Genomic DNA, 25,739 nt, shown 5'->3' on the forward strand with positions numbered 1-25,739 from the left:
GCCAGCCCTGCCACCTCGGAGGGAGCGGGGCAGCAGTGCTTAAGGGCTGGTGTTGAAAGGGAAGAGCTGTCCTCAGTGAAGACTGGACAAGTTTAACAGCTTTTCTGACTCTGAAGGTGATGGTCTCATCACGGAGTGGAGGCTCTAGCCAGCACTGAACTGTTGGTGGCCAGGGACTGGGAGAGCCCCACTCCCGAGCCCAGAGATGATGCTCCAGACATTTCACCTCTCAGTAAAACAGGCTGAGGCTTTTGGCCAGGGATTTCCTTCCACTCCTCTCCTCCAGCCCCCCTCACCTTCTGGGAGGCTCTTTCCAAACCTCCCCTCCGGTGCCTTTCGGCAGGTGAAGCGATGAGGTGGGGGGGTTAGCTCAGAGCCTGGTGCCCCTGCGAGGTGAGGGGGGTCTGGGGCTGTGGCCATGCCAGCGGTGCTTTCCTCTGGGCGAAGTGTTGGGGTGATGTGGGGATAAAGCAAAGCCACGTGCAGGTGACTGGCAGGCAGCGGGGCAGCCCAGGACAAAGTGCTCCCACCACTGGCAGCCACCAGCACCACGCCAGCCCTGCTCCTGCCTGGTGATTCTGGGGTCACCTGCCTTGAGAAGAGAGTAGGTGAGGAGTTGTGATGCATCTGGTTTATAGAGGGAGAGACAGATAAGGCATGGCACGCGGGCGGAGATGTGTTGGGAAGAATATCTGCCAGGCCCTGGGCAGATAAAGGGGCACAGTTTGTCCAAGAACTGTCTGCTGTCAAGAGCTTGGCCCTGGGAACAGATCGCTGTGTCCTGTCCCAGCTCTGCCACTGCGTCACTGTGGGACACGGTCAAGTCACTTTACCCACCTCCAGGTTGTCTCCTCACTGAAATAAGACGAGGAGGAGGAGTCGGTGGTGGACACGTTTAAATGCCGAAGCAGTGCTCTCTGAGGGGCTGCTGTGGGAGCAGCGGTGAGAGCTGCTGCTTTATCCCGAACCTGCTGCCCTCCTCGCCTTGTCCCTGACCTGGCCCACACACCAGAGCCAGGCCACCTTCCAGCAGCAGCTCCTGAGCTGGATCCACTGTGCCAGACCCACCATGGTCCATCCGCCACTGGGCAGCGGGTCCCCCTCGGAGGGCTGGGCGAAGCCGGAGTTGAGTGGTCCTTGGTGAGTCCTTGCTGCTTTGGGGCAGATCTGCAGGAAGTTGAGCCTGGAGGAGAGGAGGGGGACCGAAGGCAGGCCAGCACCCCGTGGGGACACCAGCTGCAGAAAGAGAAGCTGATGTGACGGAGGGACAAGGTTTGGCCCTTTGGGTAGCTCATGAGAGCATCTGTAGTTTGGTCTGCTGGGCAACGCTCCCTTCGAAGGGGACGTTTCACCCGTGCAGGGTACAGCAGGTGATTTTGGCACATGGCAGCAGCAGAAATTGCTGAGGGACATGCCATGGCTCTGCCAGCGCAGAAATCATCTGCCGTGGTCCTCGGGGGTCTCAGGAGCCCTGTCCCAGCGCAGCCTGGGAGCGTGTTGTGACGTGGCCGCAACTGGACAGGCTTTTGGTGGGACCCAGCAGCGTGGCATTGTGCTGCTCTGACCAAAGGCTTTACTGCTTCTGGCTGGGATGTGTGTGTTGGGGCTGTGGCTTCGGGTGTTGGGAGCTGGAAAGTGGTTTAGTTCTTGCCGTGAGGCCTTCGATGTTTGTTGATGGCTTTCCTGAATCCGAGTGAAAATGGCCGGGGGGGTTAGGCACAGGAGTCTGTTCTGGCTTTGTTTTGCTTTTCCTGGGATCGCTTCAGCCCTGGCCTCCCCTGCGCGCCCGGAGCAGCCAGTCCGAGGGGTTTCCCCACGAGATGCTGGTCTGTGTCCGGGGGACAGAGCTGGGCAGCCCAGAACCACCTCGGCCAGAGACTGAAGGGTTTTATTTAGCAGGAGTGAGAGTTTATCAGAGAGGGAACAGGGTGTGTTTGTGCTCTGCAGGGCAGTGCCCTGCGGCCTGGGAGAGGCAGGGGCTGGGGGCAGCCCCAGCACTGGGCTCCCCTGACCCCTCCTGAAGAGCAGAGGGGCTCCCCGGGGCGGCATCGCTGCAGGGGAGGGGCAGAGTGGCAGCAGGCTCCCTGTGACTCCTCACAGCTGCTCTTCGCTGCCTTTCCAGCACCTCAGCTGTGTTTTACACATCCCGGATCCAACCTGGCGGGTTGAACAGCCGCTCATCCACCAGCAAATAAACGTTTGCAAACGCCTGGATGCCTTCCAGCGAGGGAGACCTGCTTTGGGTGAGCGAGTCCTGCTCCCGGGCTGTCCTCAGCCAGGTTGCTCAGCTCTCTGATGAGCCGGCAGTGTCCGGGTGGAAATACCACTCACGGAAAACGGGAGCAAAGCTCTGACCCCCAGGTACAGGACCTTTGCCTGCCTGGGACGGCCGTCCCTGTCCTGCACAGGGTCGGGGAGCAGGAGCAGAGGCTCCACACTTGTCCTGGTCCCTGCATGGGGAGAGAGGTGTGTGTGTCTCTGTGCCCGTGCTGAGGGCTAGCAGGTTGGCAGCCGAAGCTGCCCCGGGGGTGATCTCTGCAGCACCAGCAGCCCCGGCTCCGCAGGTGCCAGCAAAAGCCCCGGGTCTCTGCCCAGCGCAGAAGGGGTTGGCTGGCTGCTTTGCGGGGATGGAGGAAAATAACAGTTGGCAGAATTTGGACAGTTGTGGTGCTACAGGTGGAGGATGGGTGGTGAGGCCAGGCCGTGGGGTGAGATGTGATCTCGGGGCTGGAAATCAAAGCTGCTGCTCAGGGACCATTTAGGGGTCTGGGTCTTGGGCCTGTGGTGGCCGGTTGTTGTGTGTCTGTGCCGTTGCAGGACGGTTGCTGAGCCCCGTTAGGGGATGCCCTGGCTCTCGGCTCTTGGGAAGCCTCCTGGCCGTCCTGGGTGTGCCGAGCCCTGGTTGAGCACAGCTCGGTAGCAGGTGGTGCAGGCCCCAGGGTGCGATTGCGCATCCATCTGCCCTCGCAGCTCCTCGGGGCTGGGAGCAGGCTGTGAGTGGACGGAGCCAGGCTCTCCGTGCCCTGTCATATTTGGGCATTTTAATTAGCGAGGCGCAGGCCTGGGGCGCGGGTTGGCTGGGGCAGCGCTGGAGGGAGCCTGGCGTCAGCGGGTGCCACGGGCCCTGTGGCACCCCATGTCCCACCCGGCGCAGCACACGCAAGCCCTGACGCTGGCCCGTGGGCACCAGCCCCCTGCCCCTCCGGGTGCCACTGTCCCGGCGGCTACCCAGGCGTGCAGCCAGCCCCGTCCCATGCTTCACGAGTGCTGGCTGCTCTTCCTACTGATCCTGAGCATCCCTTCTTCTCCCAGGCACGTTTTGAGCAGAGATCCTGACACGGGGGATTGCAGGGTCCCTGGCAGGATGCGCCCTGGGGGAATCTGGCCTCTGCTGGGGGGGAGCCCCGAGCTGGGGGCTCTGACCAACGGCTGCTCCCTGCAAGGCAAAACTTCTCCTGAGGACCCGCGGCTGCTCTGATTTACTCTGCGTTTGCAGGGAAGTTAGAGGGAGGTTTGGTGTGAATGAGCTGGCTTCCTCCTCTAGCCTGAAATTTGGGTCACGCAAGCCAACACAGCAGAGCTATGAGAGATGTGGTTCATCCTCGGTTCAAGCCCAAGCAAGCTTTGATTTCCAAGGTGCAACTGTTGGTGGTTCAGAGGGTCCGTCTGAGCCGCTGTTTCATTAGCGCATCCGCACGTAGAAGGAGGTGAGAGGGGTTTGTCTCCTCCCTGATCAGCTCCCATATTGCTAATGTTCCTCTCTGGCCCACTGCTAATTTTGACAGTGCCCTAAATAGAAGCTGAGTGCATCTCATCTGCTTCGCTTGGCATACGGGAAAATTGTTTCCCTTCATTTACTGAATCCAACTTGTGGCTTTAACCCTGTCAGCACAAGGCTCTCCCCAACCCAACCTCCCCTGAAGGGCTTTGCACACCCTGCCCCGGTGAAGGGCTCTGCAGGGGATGGCACCGCAGGGGTAGGAGAGGGAGGGCTCTCGGGACGGCCACGGGCAGAGCTGGGAGAGGGGCTTTGCTTCACGAACAGCCAAGGGGATCCCTTTCTCTGCTGGAAGGCCGGACGCTCTGGGCCAGCTCTCCCCAGTGGGGTGTGCTGCTCCCCAGGAGGGACCCGGGGCCCCTTCCCACACTGGCCATCCCCAGCCCCGTGCTGGAAAACAGCTCAGCACAGGCAGACCCTGTTGTAGGAGTGTTTGGTTGGTTTCTGTTGCAGTATTTTTTCCAGCATCTGGTGGGACCAGCTCAGCAGGCAGGGACCCTTCCTGAGCCTGGCAGGTGACCCTCTTATCGCTGCCTAATTTTATATCCCGTCCTGGGAGGCTTCTCGGAAGGACCTGCTGGTCCCAGTGCGCCAACCGCTCCCGAGCAGGGCTCTGGGTTCGCTCTCCCAGCGTGGGGACTGGACACAACACAGCGCGACTTAAATATATCCCTGTCTGGTGCAAGGTGCTTATTTGGGGCTCTCGTGCAAGAACCGTTTTCCAGAAAAACTATAATTTTGTGTCCTTTGCAGCTTGGTGACTGTCACGAGTGGTGTGCTGAGGACACAGGAGTGCCGACGAGAAGCACTGGGAGCTTGGGGGGCAGTGGCGTGTGAAGGTTGAGTGTAGCCGGTTAGAGAGGACAGAGGAGTGCGGCGTGGCCTGAGCTCGAGCTGAGCTTCAGCCAGGGGATCCACGCGGTTCCCCCTCGTCCCTCGCACTCCCAACCACGGTCCCTCTCGGAGCCCACCCCTCTGCCAGCCCAGAAGCTCCTGGTCCCCATGGAGCCATGCCAGGGCGATTGCTGTCCCCTTTCCTCCCCTCTTTCCATTTCAGCCTCCGGTTTGTTCTGAGCGCCCTGTGCAGTAACGGAGGCTGCTCTGTGCGAGGCTCGGCTGCACGCTGGTGGGAGCCTGGCTCTGGTTTGGGCTGAAGAACTGCCCGGAGCCTCTGGGGTCGGCGGCAGCGCGAGTGGCTGCTGGAGGGGCCGCAGCTCCCGTCCCGCAGAGCAGCTCTTCACCCCGCTCCCACTCAGGCGTCCCTGCGGGAGAGAGGATGGTGTTAGACTGTCCACGCTGAAAGGTGGCACGAGAAAAAGGGAGAGGTTATTTCGAAGCCAGGAGGACACAGGGACTAAGCAGCAGTGACCGCCGGCGGGCTCCAGGCCGCGGGGCTTGGCACACTGTGGGCACAGCCAGGAGCCGGCCTCCGAACAGAGCAGGGGAGGGCACGGCACGTGGCCGAGGCCACGCCAGACTGGGCAGTTGGACGCGGGGAGCTGTTTGGGGCATTCTGACTCTCTATTTTACTGTCTGTCCAGAAAATCAACCGGACCCCTTCGGATGAGGAATGCTTCTTTGACCTGTTGAGCAAGTTCCAGAGCAACCGGATGGACGATCAGCGCTGCCCCTTGGAAGAGTGCCCGTCGGAGGCTGCGGAGGCCGCTGCCACGCCGGTCCCTGCCCTGGAAGAACGGATATGTAAGTACCGATGCGTTTATAAGTCACAATTGCTGTGGGAGTGATGCTGCTCCCGTGGTGTGGCCAGCTGCCGTGGTTTTACTGTGAACCTGGTGATATTTTCCCCGAGCCTCAGCTCTGTGAACTTAGCAGTTCTTTGGCGGTCTCTGTCATTATTTAAGGAAGGAAGAAACATTCTTACGTTAATGGTTGCTGAGGGAAAGGCTGGAGAGTATGAACTAAGGCTTGGAGAGTAAAGCAGCAAGAGAAATACGAAATATCCTTGGATTTTCTCAGCACTGGTCTTTTGAAGCTCTGGCCTTCTGACCAGTGAGGTTGGCACGAGGACTTCTGCCTCTGCCAGCATCTCTGGGAGGAAGATGCTGATGGTCAGTACTGAGGGAGCCTTGTAGGAGCCTGGAGGGCTGGGGCGAGCGTTCACAGGCAGGTTACGTTCACAGGCAGGTTAAAGTGTTGCCATGAGGAAAAACTTCTGGATTTTGTACAGTTCTTGGATGCTGTGGTGGTAGGTGCTGTGTGAGCACAGAGAAAGCAGGAAGAAGGATAAACAAGAGGGAGCTCCAGCAGGCAGAGAGCAAGCTCACCCGTAGGGAGAACAGGGATAAATCGAGGAAGCCGCCTGACAAATAGATGGGACAGGAGGAGCAAGGCTGTGTTTGCACTGCAGTTTTGTGTCTTTTTTTATGATACGGTGTCGAGGGCCTTTGTTTAAACCAAGCAGGAGAGAAGCACTAAAATGTGCAGGTCACACTTGCACCATCACAAAGGGCTCAAAACACTTTGTTTGAACTGATGGATTTGTTTATTGGTTTCCAAATGGACATGAAGTACAAACAGGAGAGGAGACCCCTGACATCCCTCCGGCAAGGGCCGCAGCACGAGGCTGCTCGGGGAAGTAGGTGCCAGGGGCAGGGGCTGAAGCGTCAGCGAGAGCAGAGCAGCGCGGAGAAGGTCGGGCTGCGGCGGGCTGCCAGGTTGGCTGGGAGGTGAGCAGGATTTTATCTTCTAAAAATAGGGTGGAAGTCAGCATTGCTTTTTCAAGGTAGGCATTTCTGATGCAGAAGTGCGTTTGGCTGTAACAGCTGTGTCATTTAGGAGACTGAGTTTAAAATATGAAGCTTTATAAAGAATGTACAAGTAGGCACACGTTCTGTTCAGCTCTCGTTTGGTCTCTGAGCCTTTTGGACGTGTTATTTGTGAGCTGAAGGGGAAGAAAATAATCTTTGTGCCAGCACTGAGATTTTTGTGCACTTCAACTCCACGAGCTGGGGCTCTACAAAGAGCACGTTGTGTCGGGAGGTTCGGGGCAGCCTCTCCTCACCCTCTCCACTGGCTCCTCCAGTGCTCCACCCCCGTGGCTAGAAAGCACTGGGTGTGCTGGGGGTCTGGGTGGGGTACCCCCCCGCCCCGAGGGTTTACAGTATAGATTGTGTAGGTTCTGGAGGGGGACCCCCCGACACCAGCTCGTGGCAGGCAGAGCCCAGGCTGGCTCCGCTCCGCTCTGCGGGATGACAAGAACCAGACCCCACGAGTGTTCTCCTCACGCATGCCGTGACGCAGGTCCCACAGCTTGCAGCAGCCAAGCTCTTGGCTTCTGGGGGCCTGGGAAGGGTGTGCTGCTGGGTGAGCCGCTCAGCCAGGCCTGGGCTTTGCCGATTACCTGCCTGTGATTACACCGGCCCCCAGGACTGTGTGGGGTGCCCGCTGCCGAGCCACACGAGCAGCGGTTACTGTCGGGGCGCTGGATCTTCTGGGCTGAGGTGGCACCTTTGGTGTCCTCCAGGAGCTGGCCAAGGGGCAGGAACCAGCAGGGAGCCCCTCGTGGGAGGTCCAGCAGCAGGAGATGTGTACGGGAGGGTCGGCTCTTTACCCTGCCAGGGCACCTACCTCCCCCTGTGCTGCCCGCGGGGTGTGTGTCCGTGCGTGGCAGGCTCGTTGCAGGAGGCACGCTCTGGATCATACCGTGCTGCGTTCACAGCCCAGCCCCACAAATTGGATGTGTTTCTCTAAGAAGTTTGTTGGCCAGGGAGCGTGCTGGAGGCAGCGTGCACAGCCCTGGGGAGCTGCACAGGGAAACTGTGGCACTGCTGAACCGGAGCTTTTCTGCTTCCCCAGGGAAGGCAGGGCAGGGGCCCTGCTACGGGCCTGGGCTGCTGGGCCGGGAGCTGTGTGCAGGCAGGCTCCTTGCAGCCCCTCCTGCTCGCCCTCGGTGCAGGGCAGCTCCGGGGATGCAGCCCAAGGCCTTGTTGGGAGGTGGGTACCAAGGGCTGCGCTGCAGCACCGGCCTTCAGAAAAGGGAGCGAGGGGTTGTGGGATGGGGCGTTGGGTTTTGCTCCACGTAACACTTGTTGCTTTGGTGGTAGGTTTTTGCTTATTTGTGTTGCTGGCACTGGGATTGTCCCTGCTCCCCCACGCAGGGTGGAAGGAGATGCCAATGGTCACACAAGACGCCAGCATGGTGTACGGCAAGCGCGTGTCCCTCGGGGGGAGTGTGTAAGGCTGGGCTGCAGCCCGGCTGGTTGAACAGCAGTTTGGTGATGAGGATTTGGGCTTTGTGCAGACAGCAGAGCTGCAGCTCAGGCGTGAGCAGGCAGAGCTGTGACCCTGCTGCGTGCTCCTCTTCCCCACTCACAGCCCAGTCCTCCTTAATGGCGTCTCCGCAGACGGAGGAGTTCTTCGATCTCATCGCCAGCTCCCAGAGCAGGCGGCTGGATGACCAGCGTGCCAACGTGGGCAACCTGCCAGGCCTCCGGATAACACACAACAACCTGGGGCACCTGCGTGTGGAGGGGGACGCCCAGGAGCCCGGCGACGAGTTCTTCAACATGCTCATGAAGTGTCAGGTACTGGTGTGGGACTGGGTGGGGGGGAGCTGGAAGGGGGAACACTAGGTTCTCCCACACAGGCAAATGCCATCCCCTGGTCCCACCTGTCCTGCTGGGAGGGGCTGTGGCCAGCAGCTGCCCACCCGCAGCCCTGGGCCCCCAGGCAGGTACTTGTCTTTGCCTCCAGGTCCTTCGTTTTACCTGGTACTCAGGGCTACACTTTGTCACTGCTCTACAAGTGATGGAGTGGCTGAAGAACCCACCTTCCCCGTGGTGCCTACAGCCCTGGGCTGGGTCACTGCTCTTCCTTTACGGGGTGCAGCACTGCTGGTCCCACTGCCCTGCACCCCTGGACACCTCTTGGGCACTGCTCCCGGCCCCTTAGTTCCACGACAGGACTCTCTTGTCCGTACCCCACCCTAAAGTCTGTTCTCCTCCCCGTGCAGTCGTCCAGGATAGATGACCAGCGCTGTGCACCACCAGACTCTATCCCCCGCGGCCCCACCATGCCGGACGAAGACTTCTTCAGCCTCATCCAGCGCGTCCAGGCCAAGCGCATGGACGAGCAGCGGGTAGATTTGACCTCAGCCCAGGAGGAGGCAGCGGAGGAGCAGCAGAGCCCTGGTTCCAGCTAAGAACTGGGGTTTGGTTTGGGGGGGGTTGTTCTGGTTTCATTTTGTTTTTTAAAAAGAAAAAAAAAAAGCGTAGGTGGTTCCAAACCTGAGCGCTCCTGCGCTCCCACAGACTTCTCCCCGGAGCTGCCCCAGGGATGTGGGGAACCTGCCTGCTCCGCAGAGGCAGTGTTACAGGAAGGCCCACCCGCTGGGGACAGTTTTTAAACAAGGGTTTTTTAGGACACACGGCCACTGTAACACTGGGCACAGCACGAGGGAAGAAGACTTTGGCAGCCCCTTTGCTTATCACCTAAAAATCCAGGAACTTGTGCTGCTGGCCAAAGGAGGAGCCCAGAGTGGTCAGTTAACTCCAGCTTTGATATCTTTTATTTCCACAACACTTTTAATTGAATGGGGAAAGGGGAGAGCACCTTTTCCCTTTTGAAGTCCTCCCGTCTTGCCTGCAGCACGAGGTGACACACACTGCTCTGGATCTTCCCCTGGAACGTCTTGGTCAGCTTTGTTCTTTCTACAGGAGGAAATGAGCCCAAGTCAGAGGCTACACCGGCCCTTTTACACCTCACCCCTACCCCAGCCGCAGTCACGGTCCCACACACACCTTCGAGTTTATTTTAGGTTTGCCGAGGACTCCGCAGTGAGCCCTGCGACCCCCCTTCTGCCTCCCCCGCCACGGCCCTGTGCAGAGCTGGGCCGGGACCTCCTGAGCAGGAGCAAAGCCTTGTTCGCCCTGAGATCCAGTGGGATTTGGTTACCTCTAGAGAACAGCTGTGCAGCCCCAGCCGCAGGCATGAGGCGGGGAGGGAGGAAGGAGCTCTCTGCCCGTCTGCCCAGCACAAGACAAACTCGGGCAACTCATCGCTCCTGGTGCCGCTGAGCCAGAAGCCTCGTGCAGGATTGTCCTGTGTGCAGGTGAGTGTGCCTGAGGCAGAAGCCTGCAAAGTTTTCTGGCCATGGCTTGTCAGGAGAGCAAGCAGAACCATCCCCTCCTCCCTGCTGTGCCCAACAGCAGTTGGGGATACAGCCCTTCCCTCCCCTTGTTTCTCCCCAAACCAGTGCTGAGCTGCTCCTGGCTGGGCACTCCGGTTCTGTCTCCAATAAATGGAACCTCACGAGAGCTCCAGAGTGGGGTGTTGGCTGGGAAGTCAGTTCCATCCCCCACACGAGTGCAAGGGAAGGGTCTAATTCACTTTCACTCCTTCCCCTTTTGGAACAGTTGGAAAAGCCAAGCCCAGGGAGGAGGGGAGCAGGGATCTGACTTCAGGAGGTGTGTTTTTTCTTTGCTTGACCAGACAGGCTATCGTGGACTTCAGAAACTCCAGAAATGAGTTCTGCTAAAGCAGATACGTTCCTATAGAGAACAAATCAGCACTTTCTATTTGAAATGCATTTAATGGAAACATTTCCAACCAGCAGTAAGATTTTTTTAGACCAGTGATGCTGCTCATCGGGCATTTAACCTGCCTGCACTGACCATGAGGGGTAGCTGCGTTGTACCCACTCCCAGGGAGCACTCACCTGCCACGCTGCTGCCTGGACTGCTTGGCCGGGGCTCGGCCTCCTGCCTGGGGCTGGTCAGGGCTCTGGAGAAGGGACAGGAGGACCTGCCCAGCCACCCCCATACTGACCTAGCTTGTGTTTGTAAAGAGGAGGAAAACATTGAAGATGAAGATGACTTGACCAGCTGCAGGCTCAGGCCTGTGCAGCTCTCAGCCAGGTGGAGAACTGGAATCTGACCATTAAGCTTTCCGAGGTGTTAATTATTTGCCATATACTTGAATGTATGAGCTTATTTATTTTTTACATGTGCATTTGCTAATGTCATTTTAATGGGGAATTTCCAACCCACAGGTACTTTTTTTTCTAAAAAATAATCTGCCAAATGAATTAATTAATATATTAGAAATGAACACAGCTCAAGGGGAAGTGGGCGGGGTTGTGCTTAATAAATATTTGTGTCTAAGCTTCAGTGACAGAACTTTATTTCCATGCTTTCTTGGCCAGCCTGCCTGCTTTGCTGACAGCAGAGCTAACAGTGGCCCTTTGGAATGGGGCTGGGGTGGGTGGTGGTCTCTTGTGGCAGACGCTGCCATGTGTAGTGTTAAGAAAAGGGTGTAGGCACCCACCTCTACATCCCTTTACATTAAGAGCACAGAGGTGGCTCAGGCAGCAGCCGCCACCCCCAGCTCTGCCAGCCTTAAATGCACAGACTCTATCTGGCTGTGCGACACAAGGCCCTGAGCATTCCCGGCCCAGAAGGTACCAGGACAACGGGGCAGGCAGCCAGCCCTGCAGGGGCACAGAAAGACCGGCTTTTCTCAGTCAGCCTGAGCCCTCCCCTAGGACCGTGGCTGAGCCCGTCCTTTCAGGCCGTGCCTGGGGGCTCAGCTCAGCCCTGTCTCTCCCTGCCTGGCCCAAAAGCTGTGTCTTGTTTCCCCGGCAGCAGATACCAGAGGAGAAGGGCAGCGAGTGCTGCGCGAAGCCCTGGCACCAGCCCTTAGATACTCACAAGGCAGCAGGCAGCGGCGCCAGCTCATTCCGACGCAGCAGGCGTGAGCAGGCCGTTAGACTTCGCTAGCAAGCGGGCCTGAGAGCAGCAGATTTTTGGATCCTGAGCCCTGGGAGGATAAAGCCAAGTCACAGCTGGTCTTCCCACGCCTGGCTAACTTGTGCTGGCCACAGCCAGTCCTGATCAAAGATTAATGAAGAGCCACCAGCTTGTTCTCACCAGGCATTCTCACACCTCTCAGTGCCTGGACACAGAAGCTCTGGGCTGAAGTCTCTGTGTGTGACCTGGGGACAGAACCACGCTGACAGGTATGCAAAGGACAGAGGCGTGGATTGCCAGGGATGGGTGCAATCCCTGTGAGTGAGGGATGGGGAGAGGGGGGGTCTCACCTGCGGTCTCTGTCCTTAGCAGCTGGGGTACAGGCTCTCCAGTAAATGTCCTCTCTCAGAGCACCTACCAAACAGAAGGAAAGCCCCTGTGAGCAGGAGGCAATGGCTACAGCTGAATCGCCAGAGCAGCCCTCAGCCTGCAACGGTGGCTGCTCTGCCGTACCCCGCAGCAGCAGCCAGCAGGGTGCCAGTGTCCAGCGCCAGCCCTCCCCTCTCCCACGCTGCCAAGGCGCCCAGGTCCCACGGAGGGTGCTGACACCCACCGGGTAGATGCAGCACTGCCAGGGCCTGTGCAGCGCTAACACGGCGACTTGCTGCTTGGCTTCGGACTGCGTGTTAGTACCAAGCAGGCTCCTGTCCCTGGTGCAGGGCTGGAGGTGAAAAGGAACTCTAAAAAGCCAGCAGAAACACAATATACTGATGTCTCCTCCTTGGCTGTACACATGCCCTGAGAGGCATTCGTGAGCCAGGCCTGATGTCAGGCCTGTGGGGATTTCTTGTTTTGTATTGCTCACCTGCCAAGTCACATCAGGGCAGAGTCTCCACGCTTACCTCAGCCCTCCCCAGAGCCTCGTGCTGTTGCTGCTCCAGCCATCACTGATCTCCTCTGTGCCACCAAGACTTACCCTGGTCAGCTGCACCGTCAGTCGCCCTCCTCTGCTGTGCTGCACCAGGCCTCCATGTCACTTGTTTTCCCGTCCTGACACACCTCCAGTTCAGGAGCAAGGCTGCTGCTCTTCTGCCTGCTCCCTCATCTTTAGCTAAAACAAGGTCTGCTGGGCTCCTCCTAGACAAAGTGTGCTCGCCTCTGGCCTCTTTCAAGAACAGACACACTTCCCTGTGATACAACATTTTTCAGAAAAACACACTTTAAAAGGGAGCACAAAATTCCTTTTTTTACCTGCAGTCTATTAGCAGCAAAACCCTCGGTATTACATGCAAATTCCCTCCCATAACTGCAACCCTCTCCCTTTCCAGCTGAAAGCCCCACAATGTTTTGTCATGAGAAGCACCAATTTCCTGCACTGTTGCACACTGTGGTCTCCCTGCTCGGTGCTGACAAGTCCCTGGGGCTGCACAGCACACACCCCCCCGGCCTGCTCCAGCCCTTCCCCAGGCAACGGGGAGCAGCGAGCTCTGCGCAACTCACCCTGAATCCTGGCCCGCTCCCCGTAATTGGCTGCCTCCTGTTTTCAGAGAATCGTTTAGGTTGGAAAAGACCCTTAAAAATCATCAAGTTCAACCATAAAACTTCACACTGCCAAGTCCACCCTTACCCATGTCCCTCAGCACCACACCTACAAATCTTTTAAATCCCTCCAGGGATGGAGACTCCACCACTGCCCTGGGCAGCCTGTTCTAACAAACACTTGACACCCCTTTCAGCGAAGAAATTTTTCCTGCTATCCAGTCTAAACCCTGGCACAACTTGAGGCTGTTTCTGTGATGTTGGCATAAACCTTCAGAGCAGCAGCAAAAACTCAGCACCCTCCATCGCCGATCTGTAGCAGACCAGCCTGCTACACCTGTGCCAGGCTGCAAGCCCCGAGGCACAGGGACCAGTGCTCTGTCCTGCCTCCACACAGGACTTCTGGACTCAGAAAACACTAAAATCTACTAACAGCCAGCATGGACAGGCTTTGCTGTGGTTTTTTACTGTAACACAGCAAAAGCGAGCACCACCCTTCTGTAGCTGGGGCATGGTAACAGGTAAGGAAAACAGTGTAAAAAAATCAGGTTGTAAATGAACTGTTTCCAAGGCAACACGGATCCTGCAACAGCTGCTCTGTTCCACCCCATGACAGGCGTCAGCACAACAGAAGCCAAATGCTGATTTTTCAGGTAAAGGGTAATAAAATAACCACTCACCCTGCAGAGTGCTAATACAGGCCAGCAGCTCACAACAGGGCGAGCACACAGCAATGTTCCAACACGCAAGACTCCTGCTAATTAATACATGGGTCACTCTGGCATCTAGTTGTTTCGGAGAGAGCTCTATTTCACTAGGATCTGACCACGCACAAGCCGGCTGATGGATGAAGTTCCTGCCCCTCAATGCTGTTTCATCACTCTGAACTTCTGTACTAAGAGGAAACCATGACTCCTTTCCTGTCGCCCTGATCCATGCTTATAATGCAACACATATAAAATTACTATGAACAATTCAGATGAATGAAGTAAACTCATTAATACATGCAATGCCCTCACTGAATACTTGGCTGAGTAAGGACCACGAGCACCTGGACATGCTTGGCTGAAAGACCTGGGTTTGCTCAGCCTGGAGACACAAAGGCCAAGAGGGATTTCAGAGCTTTCTATAGCTCGCTAAGGAGAGGGTGTAGAAAATGGAGAGACAGGCTCTCCTCAGAAGTGCACAGTGTTTGGAAAGAAGGTAATGGGTGCAAGCTGAAACACAGGAAATTTCAGTTAGGTGTCGGGTGTTTTTCACTATGGGATCAGTCAAATACCAGAACAGGAGTCCAAAGTGGTGGTGGGATCCCCATCCTCAGAGATATTAAACACAAGACCCTGAGCAGCATCCTCAGAACAAGGGGGTCGGACTAGAAAGTCCAGAGGTCTCTTCCAACCTGAGTTACTCTTAGATTGCAAGTTTAAAACCATAAGAAAGCAGATACTTCACTGCACTTCAGGCTAATGGACCTCGAGAGAAGTTAAACTTTCATCCAGGCAGAGGAAGTGAGCCCTAACAAAGTGCAGTACGATCACCTCACTGCCTGAGTGTAACACGCTGGTAAACACCTACATTTTTCATTTATTAATTATTATTTTTTCTTCTAACTGATCTTAACATGCAGCAGTAGCATTAATAAGGACCTCAATATCTGCCAAATAACTCTAAGACAACTTTCTAGGTGCTCTACTTATCTCCAGCATGCTTCACAAATACTAATTTTGCCTCCACGCCCATCCTCCCTCTCACCAACACAGAAGTTGCATAACCCCAACGCTGGGGAGCCGCTTGCCGACTCACCGCCCCAAGTGGGATTCCCGAGTGCTCACGCTGTAACCCACAAACCCAGCAGACTTTCAGCCCTGATGCGAGGGGCACAGAAGCAAAACTCTGGAAGATGGCAAGGGAAAAAGCAAGCAGCACGTGACTGCAGTAAGAGCTGGTGATCTGACCCTCCTGTGGGGTCATTTTGGCTTTGCAAACTCACACAGGGTCAAGGTATATCTCCTCAGGTGGCATCAACTGCCTCTTCTGCTCAGCTGCTCTGCCCTGGGATGCGCCTCCCCCAGCTCTGCAATCAGCTGCTGCTGTGCAACACTTGGGCCAGGTCAGGAGACACTGTTAAAGCCTCCAGCTGCAGCTGCACCTCCCTAGGCCAAAGCACACAAAGAACTACTGGCTCCCTCCTCAGCAGAGGACAAACAGGGCTCCTGACACGACTGAAGCACCGAGACTTGCCTAAAAGTCAGCAAAACAAGTACCAGGACAAACATCCACACCCCATCTCTAAAAACATTAGCTTGATCAAAGGCAAAACTACGCGAGACAAAGACACACAACAGAGAAAGACCAATGCCCGAGTTTATTTTAAACACAGAAATTTCCCATTGAAATCAAAGAATAAAGGTTAAGAGTCTCTCTTGCCATCAGCACGACACAAATCCCATTCGTCAGGTCTGTCCCTTGCCGCCAGTCTCTGGGAGGGCTGCCCCGCTCTCTCCCTCTGCGGGTTGACCTTGAGACCCGGTATCTGCTGAGCTTTCCAGAAGCAGTTCCAAGGCTTCCTCCCCAGCCACACGTCTCACCTTCTCCCCTTTGGCTGCCAGGATTTCCTCGATATTCCTTAACAGTGATTTGAAAACCAACAGTGACACCACAGCAAAGGCCAGACCCAAGAGTCAAGCCCAGGCTCGCTCTCCCACGCTTTGCTCTCAGGATTAACACTACGCAGTGAATCACACACGAGCGTTACCACAGTATTTCTCCGTGAAGAGTTTGGGAAGCAGATAAATCCAACCCAAACCTTCTGGGACTATTTTTATCCACCAGGATCAATAATTTCGCAATTACAGCTAAACAGAAATTTTTAAAGGTATCTCAGGGAGTTAGAAATCATCACAATTCAGCAGCACATAGGTCTACACGTTTGAAATGCTTAGCCAGGGAAACCTAGGAGTGATTTGATAAAGCCCGAGGGAGAAGAACCCCACAGGCAGTAATTCACCTGCTGGCACCAACAAGGACACCTGGGTATCACACAGCTCCTGCTGCAGCTTTACAGCATCTGTTTGGATCCCAGGTAGCGACGCTCAAACTACAGGAGATTACAAAGCTGTTTGTGTGCTTTAACAAACTGAATGAAACAGACTTATACCCAGCAAAAACTCTGGTTTTCTCTGAACCGCATTTTAAAAGCATCAAAGAAATAAGGTATCAGCTCAGGAGGATCCAGTTAGGACTCGGCAGCCCCTGCCAAGCCAGGGCCCTGCTGGCACACCCACCTCTTCCCTTGCAGGTCCGAGAACCAGCCCAGGTTATCGGCCACGACGTGGTGGTTCCCGCAGCCGGGGCACTTCACGATCACCACCCCGTTATGGTAGGCTGCCTTGGAAATGGTTTTTGCCGATCGGGTCTGGCAGACCTAGAGAGCAAACAAAAGGGATTTTATGACCACGGTAACTGCAGCTTCTGGGCCTTTTTAGATAAAACCCACTTTATTTACCTGATTAAAAACTTGCTTTCCCCCTCCCTCATCTCTTAACTATTGCAAAGCAGCTTGACCGCGTTACGATGCCGCTGAGCTCGGTACTAACGCGCCCCACGGCCCGGATCCCGGCGCAGGCCCGCCCGCCGCCCCGGCAGGGCACGCTTCTCCGGGAAGAGCCGCTTACCCCAGCCCGGCGCCGCCCCGGCCCACCCCCACCCACCTTGCAGGTGTACACCAGGCGATAGTGCGTGGTCCGCGGTTGCCCCGGGCCGGCGGCGGTGCAGGCCGGGCGGCGGAGCGGGCAGCGAAGCAGCGGGGGACGGCGGGGCCGCCATGGCGGCGCTGCGCGGAGCAGGGACCCGGCCAAGGCCCGCGCCGCGCGCTGCATGGCGCCGCGCATGCGCACGGAGGGGGCGGGCGCTGAGGCGGCGGCGGCCATGGCGGGGCGGGCGGCTGCAGGCCACTCCCGCCCCGGTCCTGACGCCGCGCAGTCCCCGCGGCCGGTGGGCCCGGCAGCCCCCTCGCTGTAACGAAAGAGCAGCTCACGGCGGGCGTTGTCAGGCACAGAGCGGGCGCCCCGCACCGCCCCTGTTTATTTTATTTGTGCACCGCACACCTCTCGCATCACCGCTTCGCTAAGAGCTCTGACAGCCCCTCGCCCACCTCTCTAAAAAATACCGTCCGTTACAAACATTAACTCTTCATAACTGTCTGGTTAGACGGCTTTAAGTACGGGGATAGCAGTCCCCAGCCCAGGTTGATTTTTCCCTCGCCGGTCGGCTCCTGCTCTCAGGAGCCTTCGGTGTCGGTGTTGTCGCTGCCGGTGGTGTTCTCCCAGTCGGCCTCGTGGTGCCGGTCCTTCGGTACCCTTCGCATCGCTCTTTTTCTGAAAACAAGACTAGACGTTTCATTTTTAGAAGATGTTTTCTGCAAATAAGTGGCATTTGAATGCTTTTGGGGGGTTCATTATGTATCAATCCACTTAGTGTTTAATTGAACGCGACGGTTTGCTCACACACCCAACAAAGCTGTGACTGGTAGCACGCATAGGGTAGAGATAATTTGTCTAAATTGATGAAGACATTCTTTTATTTATTCAAGTGTGGCGTACTGCTGAGATGGAGTCACCATCTCTGGATGTGTTTAAGAAAAGACTGGACATGGCATTTAGTGCCATGGTCTAGTTGACAGGGTGGTGTCAGGGCACTGGTTGGACTCGATGATCCCAGAGGGCTCTTCCAACCTGATTGATTCTGTGATTCTGTGTTCAGTTCAAGAAGCCAAGAAATCCTAGCCAAAGTCCTTTCATTAATAAAAATAGTATTGTCAACAGTCAGAAGAGTAGCTGACAGTGCCAGAAGGAGCACTTCTATCTAATGCTAGACCTAAGGTCCCTGTTTTACAAGGTTTTCGTCAGTCTCGTGCTCCATAAAGGCAGTGCTCAGTGAAGTCACAGGTATTTGGAGAACGGGCCTTCAAACAAGAGCATTTGAAGAGGACAGAGGGTGGAAATCTGCCCCCATTCAGTCGTTGGAGCTTGGTCTTGAATGTCAGGGGTATGTCAGATGGACAGTGAATGTCAGACAGATTTCACTCGTATGGTTGAAATCTATCAAATTTATTAAACCAGCAATTCTTTGGAGCGCCCTCCACTCCCTGCTGTGGAACCATCTGCACGGCCCAGAGCAAATGCAATCATTGCTATCTTGGCTACCTCTGGTACTAAAACAGGAGTCTCAACCAGTTCAGCTAGAAGCATGAGCCTCTGAAAATAAGATCTGTAATGAATTTATGCTCTCCATGAATCAAACCCGGGGACAGGGGGTGGACAGAAATGAGGAAATGCATACAACAAGCTAATCAGTTAAGTCACATGGGTACGTCTAAATTAGTCCTGCTTACTGAAGTCCAGACCTTCGGTAACGCTCGAAGCAGTCCTTCATCCTCCTCCGCTCCTTTTCTGCCAGTTCCTCGTTGGCTAAGCCACACTCCTTGAACTGGAAAAAAACCCAAACATGAATGGGATTCCTCTGAAGATTAGATCAGTGTTAGCACCAGGTAGTGCAAACCTGCTCTGCAAAGGTGGCTGGTCTTGAGGCTGATGTACTGCATCGGACCCCTGCAGGGTAAAAGGCCACAGGCCACCTAAATAAGCTTGGTCATTTCTCCTCTCTGACTTGTTTGTGCAATGAATCATCTTACATTTAAATGTAGGAGAAAAAAAAAAAAAGGAACCTATGCCTTCAGATGACCAAGAATGGCTGTTCACTACCAAAACCCTCCTCCAGGAAAGCGTCTGCTGCGTACAGCTAGCTTCCTGCAGCTGCTTGGGCCTGCAGAATGAAGTACAGCGTGTTCATTTCTGGGCTGTCCACTACTGTGTGTGCAGGATGGTAATACATCTGTTTCACATAGTTTTACCATCTTTATTCTCTCCCATTTGTAAATTTGGGATTCTGTTTCTTGTACCAACAGTAATACTGCAGACAATTAAGCTGGAAAACATCCATATCCAGAGATGAAGGCCAGAAAGTAATTAGAAGTTTCTAGGCACAGATGGAGAAATAACCACCATAAGGGTTCTGCTGTTCAGAGCTCACCCTTTCCGGAGGGTGAATTTTACACAAAGTGCTCAGATTTTGGACAAGCAGTAGCTGCTTACATGCTTCTCAAACCTGGTAAATCCATCATTAATAAGAACATTAAAGATGTTGTACTACAAACCCCAGTCGTAGTAAAGAAGAGCCCACAAAGATTCTCTTACACTTGTTGACTTTGGAGGCAGGCTGCTCTCGTGAGTGCTAAATTGCTGGTTTTGTCCTTCAGGGCAATCTTCTAAGAGAAGGAAAAATCACAGCTTTAGTCACAGTTGCCATTGCAAAGTAACTTCTCCCTCCACCAGTTCGTCAAACAGCAGTAGCTGTAATGTAACAGCTGCCCAGCACTACACAGAGTCAGCAGCAGAACTGAAACCAAGCCTCAAAACATTCAGGGTTCAGTCCTGTGATCAATGCACGAGTCACTTCTCATTTTACTTGAACCCTGAATCTTGCTTAGGATGATGGAGTTCCTCATCAGGCTCAGGAAGAGACAGCGGCTTTCTAGTTTCTGCTTATGCAGGAGCAAAACGAACCTTTGCAAAGCAGCACCTCTGCTTAGCGTCATTAAAAAAAAACAATCATGTTAGAGGTCACCACGAGAAATCATGTTCATCATTATTTTAACCATAATTTGTCCCTGTTCCCCAACAACTAAGTTGTGCATATCAAGGCATTTCACATCAGACCACATTTTACTGAAACTCTGTAGTGATCAGTTATCATGATACGTGTTTTTGAACTGAGGCAGAATAATAAAAGGCTTTTTGGATCAATGTTGTTTAGCTTTTGTGAAAAATTTCCCATCTCAATGAATGAAAAGATCATTTAGATCTTCTAGGAGATCAAAGCAGAAAATTTCTTCTGCTGTGCTAGTTTCCTTCCTTTCTCAACATGTTTTGAAAGAGAATTTCAAGTTCTTATAGGAGCCTGTTAATCCCTTTCCACACTGCTGAATCATTTCCACTGGGGATGCCACAGAAACAGAACCAGTGACAGCGTTAACTACATGGTTCTGCTTTTGTGAAAATAGCCTGCGACATAAACGGGAAGAGGGGAGGGAAAAATCCCTGGAGAAAGCCACATGGTCTAGCTGAAGTGGAAGGATGTTTGTTCTGTTCTCAGCTCTGCCACAAATGCAGGAGGAGTGGTGGGGAAAAAGGCACCCAGGAGCTATTTCTCAAAGGCACCAGGTACCAGGTGATTTTTCCTGGACAAATTCAGTAGAGAGATTACCTCAAAAAAAAGACTCAAGGTCCGAGGATGGTCTAATGATACCACTTTTCCCAGGTCATTCAGCTATATGAAAGACCCTTTCAGAGACCATGTAGTAAAAAGGCAGCCTGAGGAGCTTTTTCCTCTCAAAAAAGCTTTATAAGCATTCACTGTTCCCAGCATCTGGGGACATGTTCTCCTTTTTATAGGTAAGAAAGATGGTAGTATGGCAGAATGCCTTGATTTATGGGTACCTATTCTGAGTCACCTCAAGGAGGTCTTACTCAGAGTGCCAAGCACACCCCACTGAGAAGCATCTCTCACAAACTGAGTCACCAGTCAGACTACCTGTTCTTCACTAAAAATAAAACCCAGGAATGTCTTTTCCTGTCCCTTTGAAACACTGGACCATCCTCTCAAGAATTCTGCTCTACGTTTTCCCAAGAAAAGCCTTACTTTTAGTCGGCTGTGTATCTTCATCAAGATGACCGTGAAGAGTAAGCTATGGGACAGAAACAAAGCAAGAACATGAGAACTGCCCCTTACTCTGTCTCACACAGTAGCTAAGAACAGATGGAGGAATATAAGAAACAGGACACGCGTAGAACCAGCCTTTACCCAGTGCATCTTGCTGTCAGCAAAACAGAAGACTGAGCCAGAAGTTACAGATCTCCTCATGGATTTATCCTCCACGAACAGATCCAGTTCCTTTGGCCTCATTTATACTTTTAGCCTCCAGACAATGTGACAATCACCGCCACACTGAAGTTATGAACTAAGTGAGAACTCTTTACTACAGATGTCCCCAGGGTAAGACTTATTTTTGCCTGTTCTCCCACAGGAGAGACAATTAGAAGCAACTCAAAATAATTCAATTCCCCTGATTTGCTTAGACTCAACAAATGTTGCTGGCTAATGCCATAACTGTGTCCTACAGGAAAATCTCAGGACACAGAGAGATTCTGTCACTGGTTTATTTTGCTGCCTCTCTACTTTTTGATATCACTGAAATTAGCCTAAGCCATGGACTGAAAACTGCTGTTACTTAGGGAACTGGGCACAAGTGCGGAATTTACTGTCTTCTGGGATGGCTTCAAAAGGTAAACAAGGCACCCTACTCACTTCCTGGGAATCTCTGGAGGAGGTATCATCCAGGTCAGAGGTCTGAAATAAAACCAGTAGAAATTAGTCATTCCTCATAAGCAAGGAAGTGTTAAGAAGAGAATACACAGGAGACTGAAAGCTCCAGCAAACAGAGAAGTGTGGACTTCCTCCCTGCTACACTCCTGTCTGACCACTTGGAGAAAGTACACAAGATGTCCCATTAATTAAAAGCCCTTGTATATCTATTTTAATTCTAGGAACTTCAGCACCCTTACACCCCGCTCCCATTTCATCCAAATGGCTCACACACGGTCTCTAAATAGAGTTCACTCGTTGGTGGTTGAGGATACCCTCATCATCTTTGGACATGCTCCAAACACAAACACAGACGGCCTCAGCTTGCATCAGTCCAGCTTATCCATGTCTGGAACCATGAGGTAATAGGACCCATCATGTCTTTTATTTTTCTAAACTCAGCATTTGCATGGAAGCAGTTACCTGTGCAGCTGGCCACTGCCTGCTGAACCCAAACTGGTTAGGTGCAAAGGCCTCGCAACGGCCACACCCTGGCCCTGCACTCAGCTTCCCAACCCATCACACAGATGACAACCCCACAGACATACCGGTGTGGGTAGGTCCAGTTGCAACCTTTTCAGCTTGGCTTCAGTGGCCAGCAACTGACTCTCCTTTTGGAAGAGCTGCAGTTGCATTTCGTCACATCGCTCCCCCAGCTCCCGAATCTGCTTGCGGTACGTGTCCCTCTCAACCAGGTTCTTGGAGTACTGCGTATAGAACTGTTCTCGGGTCAGGAGTGCCTGGCATAAGGGACAGCATGGTGTGGCATGTCACACAACAGTACATTCAGGGTTACAGTACGTGCCCACTTCAAGCAGTGAAGCAGGGATTAGCAGCAGCTCCAAGAGGAATGTTTTATCACCTGGTCTCTTTCTGAAGCCACTTCCTCCATCTGCTGCAAGACAGCTTCAATCCGTTTTTTATACATGTGGGAGTCCTTCCTCAGAGACGTGCACTGTAGTTCGAGCATCTCTTTTTCCTCTGCATACTGTTGAGACAAGGTCAAAAGCACCCTGCTTGTGGGGAGAGTCTGAGCTAGGATCTGTGCCAGATTGCTATGGCCAGACCTCCAGGCGATGTCAAAGTTCAGCCAGACTGTCCCCTTGGAGCAAGGCCAACCAGAAGGTTGGTCACCATGACTAGGAGGACTGCTAACATGATGGATTTATGTGTATCTAAGCTGTCAATCATGTTAAAAGCTCCCATTACCCTCCAGGCCGAGGCAGGGACTGTTAATTAAGACAGGCATTAACAGGTAACAGTTAATGCCACAGACACAGAAATATTCACGTGCCTTTTTTTTCAACAAACTATAACACAGAGACTAGAGGAGGAGCAGCAAGGATTACTCCTCTGCTCCATAGGCAAGACATTGCAGGTGCTTCATCTGCCTGTCTCACCCACTGACCCTCAGCAGGAATTTGCACTGCATCACGTACTTTGTCTTGGAGGACCTCGGCTCGCCGCAGCTCCTTGCGAAGGCTGTAAATGGTGTTCATCAGCTCCCGGCGTTCTTCTAGTATCTGGCTACAGTCATTCTCCTGAGTCTCACTGGAGAGGCTCTTTTCCAAATTCTGTTCCCTGGCAACCTGCTGGACAAAGAGAAAAGTGAGATACAGCAACCATCTAACTCCATCCCCACAGCCCCTGGTGCTCTGTTTGACTTGGGAGAACAAGGCCACAGCTGACCCAACCATCTTCAGTGCAGCCTCATCACTGCCCTGGCTGCTACAAATAATCACTTCTCAGGAGTCCATATCCAACCACCCCCACCAACCTGGAGAGTGTTCTGCAGCTCCTGATTCTTGGCCAAGAGCAACTCCTTCTCCTGCTGGATCTCCCACATCACCTCATGGCTTGGACGCTGCTCTATGGCGTGCTTCAGTTTCATCGTGTGCTTGCGCTCCAGTTTGCAGTCATCCTCAGCCTTCATGAGGCTGTGCTTCAAGTGATCGATCTACAAGAAGGTTCAGAACTCATCAGTAACAAAAATAAAACTCTGGCTTGCAAAAGCAGTTCTCTCTCCATTCCCCAAACAAACGTGGGGCAAGTTTCCCCCCAGCTTTGCTTTCCTCAGGATGCTTGGTGCTCTGGGGACCAGAGTCTTGCCTGTGTGCTAAATGGATAAAACATGTTGCTCTAATGAGAGGGCCCAGTCTTGAACAAGAGGAAGACTGTTAGTTCTTCACAGCATAACTTGTAATACATGGGCTGAGCTAGTGACCACCAAGACATGCCACCTGCTAGAGAAGAGGCATAGAACCTCATGCTGGACTGGTCCAGACCATCCCTGGTGCACAGCACAGACTTCCAGGGATCAGGTAAGAAGGGGGAAGCTTGAGAAAAGGGTGACTGACCTCTAGGATCAGGTCCCGGTTCTTCATGAGGGCAGCGCTCTTCTCCTCGCTCTGTTTGGCGTAGCTCATTGCCAGGTTGTAGTTCTCATCCTTGCACTTCCGCAGCTCCTTGCTCAGGCTGTCCCTCTCCTCCTTCATCTTCTGTGCCCGTTCTTGGTGCTTGCGGAGCAGGCTATCCCTCACCCACATCTCTCTGATCGTGTCCTCTTTGGTGTGCAGCCACACGGTGAGCTCCTGGGCCTTCCGCCGCTCCTCCTGCACGGTGCTCTGCAGCTTCATGATCTCGTTCATCAGGAGCTGGCTCAGGCCGGATTCCCCAGCGGTGTCTGTTTGGTGGGCAGGCGTCAGCCACCGCTGTCCTGTCTGCTCCCCAGACACAGATACAGCACAGGTTCCCACCCGCTTATCACTGCAGCTTGAGATCATCACATGCCACGCACAAGCGTGGAAACCCTGAAGACACGTGTCATCAAATTATCCCTGCTCTGTGCCTTTCTACACCATAGTGTCACTGACAGAACAGGCAGAAAGAAGAATTGACCCTTCTGCTTCCTCCTCCACCCTCCCAGGTCCAGCCTGTGACGCCAGACACCAGAAGTAGCGTCATTCTTGCCAGAACCCTTCCGAGCACACAGGGAGCAGGCCAGGGAACACTCCTCACTCTGCTCACTAAGCTAGGGAGGTGAATCCCCACCTTAATTTGCACAGCAACACCAAACAACGAGCTGTTTTTTCAGACCAGAAACATTACCTATAATCATAGAGAAAACCCTGCTGGGCTCCTTGCCGGTTATTTTCTTATACAGTTGTGGATAATAAAGCTCAAGACTCTCCAGAAATGCCTCAAAGCCCTTGCGTCCCGTTCGCTGAAGAATGTCCAGAAGAACACCTGAAATAATAGCAACAGGATTTTCTGTTCATTTATTTCTCTCTCTACCTATTTCTGACATAACAAAAAATTGCTCCACTTCCTCCACATGCAGATTAAAGTCCCTGGGGTCAAATCCCCCAGCCAATCCTAAAACAATTGCCCAGTAACAATGCAAAAGCATTTTAACTGTGAAGAAACAGTTAAAACTTAAGCCTTGTACCTAGCTCCTACTACAGTGGGGGCAAAAAGCAGATCTCAGAAGAGCACTTTATGTTATCCTGCTGATAGTTACAGAAAAGGTAAGTTTAAAACAAAGCACCATCTTCCAATCTTCTCCCAAGAGCCAACAGAGCATGGGAGCACCTACGGAGCTGAAGGCTGCGCTTCACCCACCTGCCTTCCTCTTGCGCATGACCAGGCTGGGGTCATTAAGAACTTGTTCCTCATCATCATGGTTGATTACTTTGCACTGGCGAAGATAAGGTGTTATACGGGAAGGATCTATCACAGAGATCAGCTTCACCCGGAACTCCTCCAGGTTATGCCAACATGTCTCATCATTATCTTCTTCCAGCATGGCGGTGAGTGTGAAGTATTAGCTGGCAGTGTTGTCCTGTCTTGAGAAAACAAAACCAGAAAACAAACAAGCAGACTCTAAGCCTCCTAGAGGAGTGGGGCGAGTGGTGGTGAAACCAAGCATGGTAACAGACTGAGAATAGAAAAGTGTCTTTTAGATACAGGAACACATCTCCCATGTGGTCTTTAACTCAGTGCTTGCAAGTCACCTGCAGAGCACGGTGACACACTACAGACATACCCGAAAGAACAGCGTGGTACCAGACTGGCGGTACCAGCGGCTGCGAGGCTAGTGCCAATGCTGCCGACACAGACGTGAAGGAGAGCTAGCATGAAATTCTGAGAAAACAGAAGTCACCAAAGCTTCATCTCCCTCTAACCAACATCTCCCAGATCTCACTGCAAGAGGAAAGTGAAACTATTTAGCCACA

General features: G+C 53.5%; 3 protein-coding genes and 1 long non-coding RNA gene across 4 annotated transcripts in view; 1 reads left to right on the top strand and 3 right to left on the bottom strand.

Annotated features, from left to right (window-relative positions):
- GPSM1 (G protein signaling modulator 1) overlaps positions 1 to 10,895 on the top strand; it is a 75,412-nt gene extending 64,517 nt beyond the window's left edge. The window contains exons 12-14 of the mRNA XM_068413797.1: positions 5,320 to 5,479; positions 8,114 to 8,322; positions 8,751 to 10,895. Of these exons, the coding sequence (XP_068269898.1) occupies positions 5,320 to 5,479; positions 8,114 to 8,322; positions 8,751 to 8,939 (558 nt within the window). The 3' untranslated portion in view covers positions 8,940 to 10,895. The remainder of the gene's footprint in view (positions 1 to 5,319; positions 5,480 to 8,113; positions 8,323 to 8,750) is intronic.
- LOC137670757 (uncharacterized) lies at positions 9,303 to 12,450 on the bottom strand. The gene is made up of 4 exons (XR_011049346.1): positions 12,098 to 12,450; positions 11,835 to 11,898; positions 11,446 to 11,729; positions 9,303 to 9,447 (listed from the first exon to the last, which is right to left on the bottom strand). It is a non-coding gene; the product is annotated as an uncharacterized lncRNA (long non-coding RNA).
- A 2,919-nt stretch (positions 12,451 to 15,369) lies between these two features.
- DNLZ (DNL-type zinc finger) lies at positions 15,370 to 16,913 on the bottom strand. Its single transcript, XM_068413798.1, has 3 exons — positions 16,734 to 16,913; positions 16,308 to 16,447; positions 15,370 to 15,648 (listed from the first exon to the last, which is right to left on the bottom strand). The coding sequence occupies exons 1-3, from the start codon at positions 16,911 to 16,913 to the stop codon at positions 15,477 to 15,479; spliced, it is 492 nt and encodes a 163-aa protein (XP_068269899.1). The 3' UTR covers positions 15,370 to 15,476.
- Positions 16,914 to 17,302: 389 nt separating this feature from the next.
- Positions 17,303 to 25,321, bottom strand: CARD9 (caspase recruitment domain family member 9). Its single transcript, XM_068414105.1, has 12 exons — positions 25,126 to 25,321; positions 24,613 to 24,750; positions 23,862 to 24,187; positions 23,282 to 23,461; positions 22,944 to 23,096; positions 22,367 to 22,492; positions 22,053 to 22,244; positions 21,448 to 21,489; positions 20,782 to 20,827; positions 19,278 to 19,348; positions 18,428 to 18,510; positions 17,303 to 17,399 (listed from the first exon to the last, which is right to left on the bottom strand). The coding sequence occupies exons 1-12, from the start codon at positions 25,307 to 25,309 to the stop codon at positions 17,303 to 17,305; spliced, it is 1,638 nt and encodes a 545-aa protein (XP_068270206.1). The 5' UTR covers positions 25,310 to 25,321.
- Between the last annotated feature and the right edge of the window lie 418 nt (positions 25,322 to 25,739).

This window comes from Nyctibius grandis, chromosome 16, assembly GCF_013368605.1.
Source record: "Nyctibius grandis isolate bNycGra1 chromosome 16, bNycGra1.pri, whole genome shotgun sequence".
Classification (NCBI taxonomy): domain Eukaryota; kingdom Metazoa; phylum Chordata; class Aves; order Nyctibiiformes; family Nyctibiidae; genus Nyctibius; species Nyctibius grandis.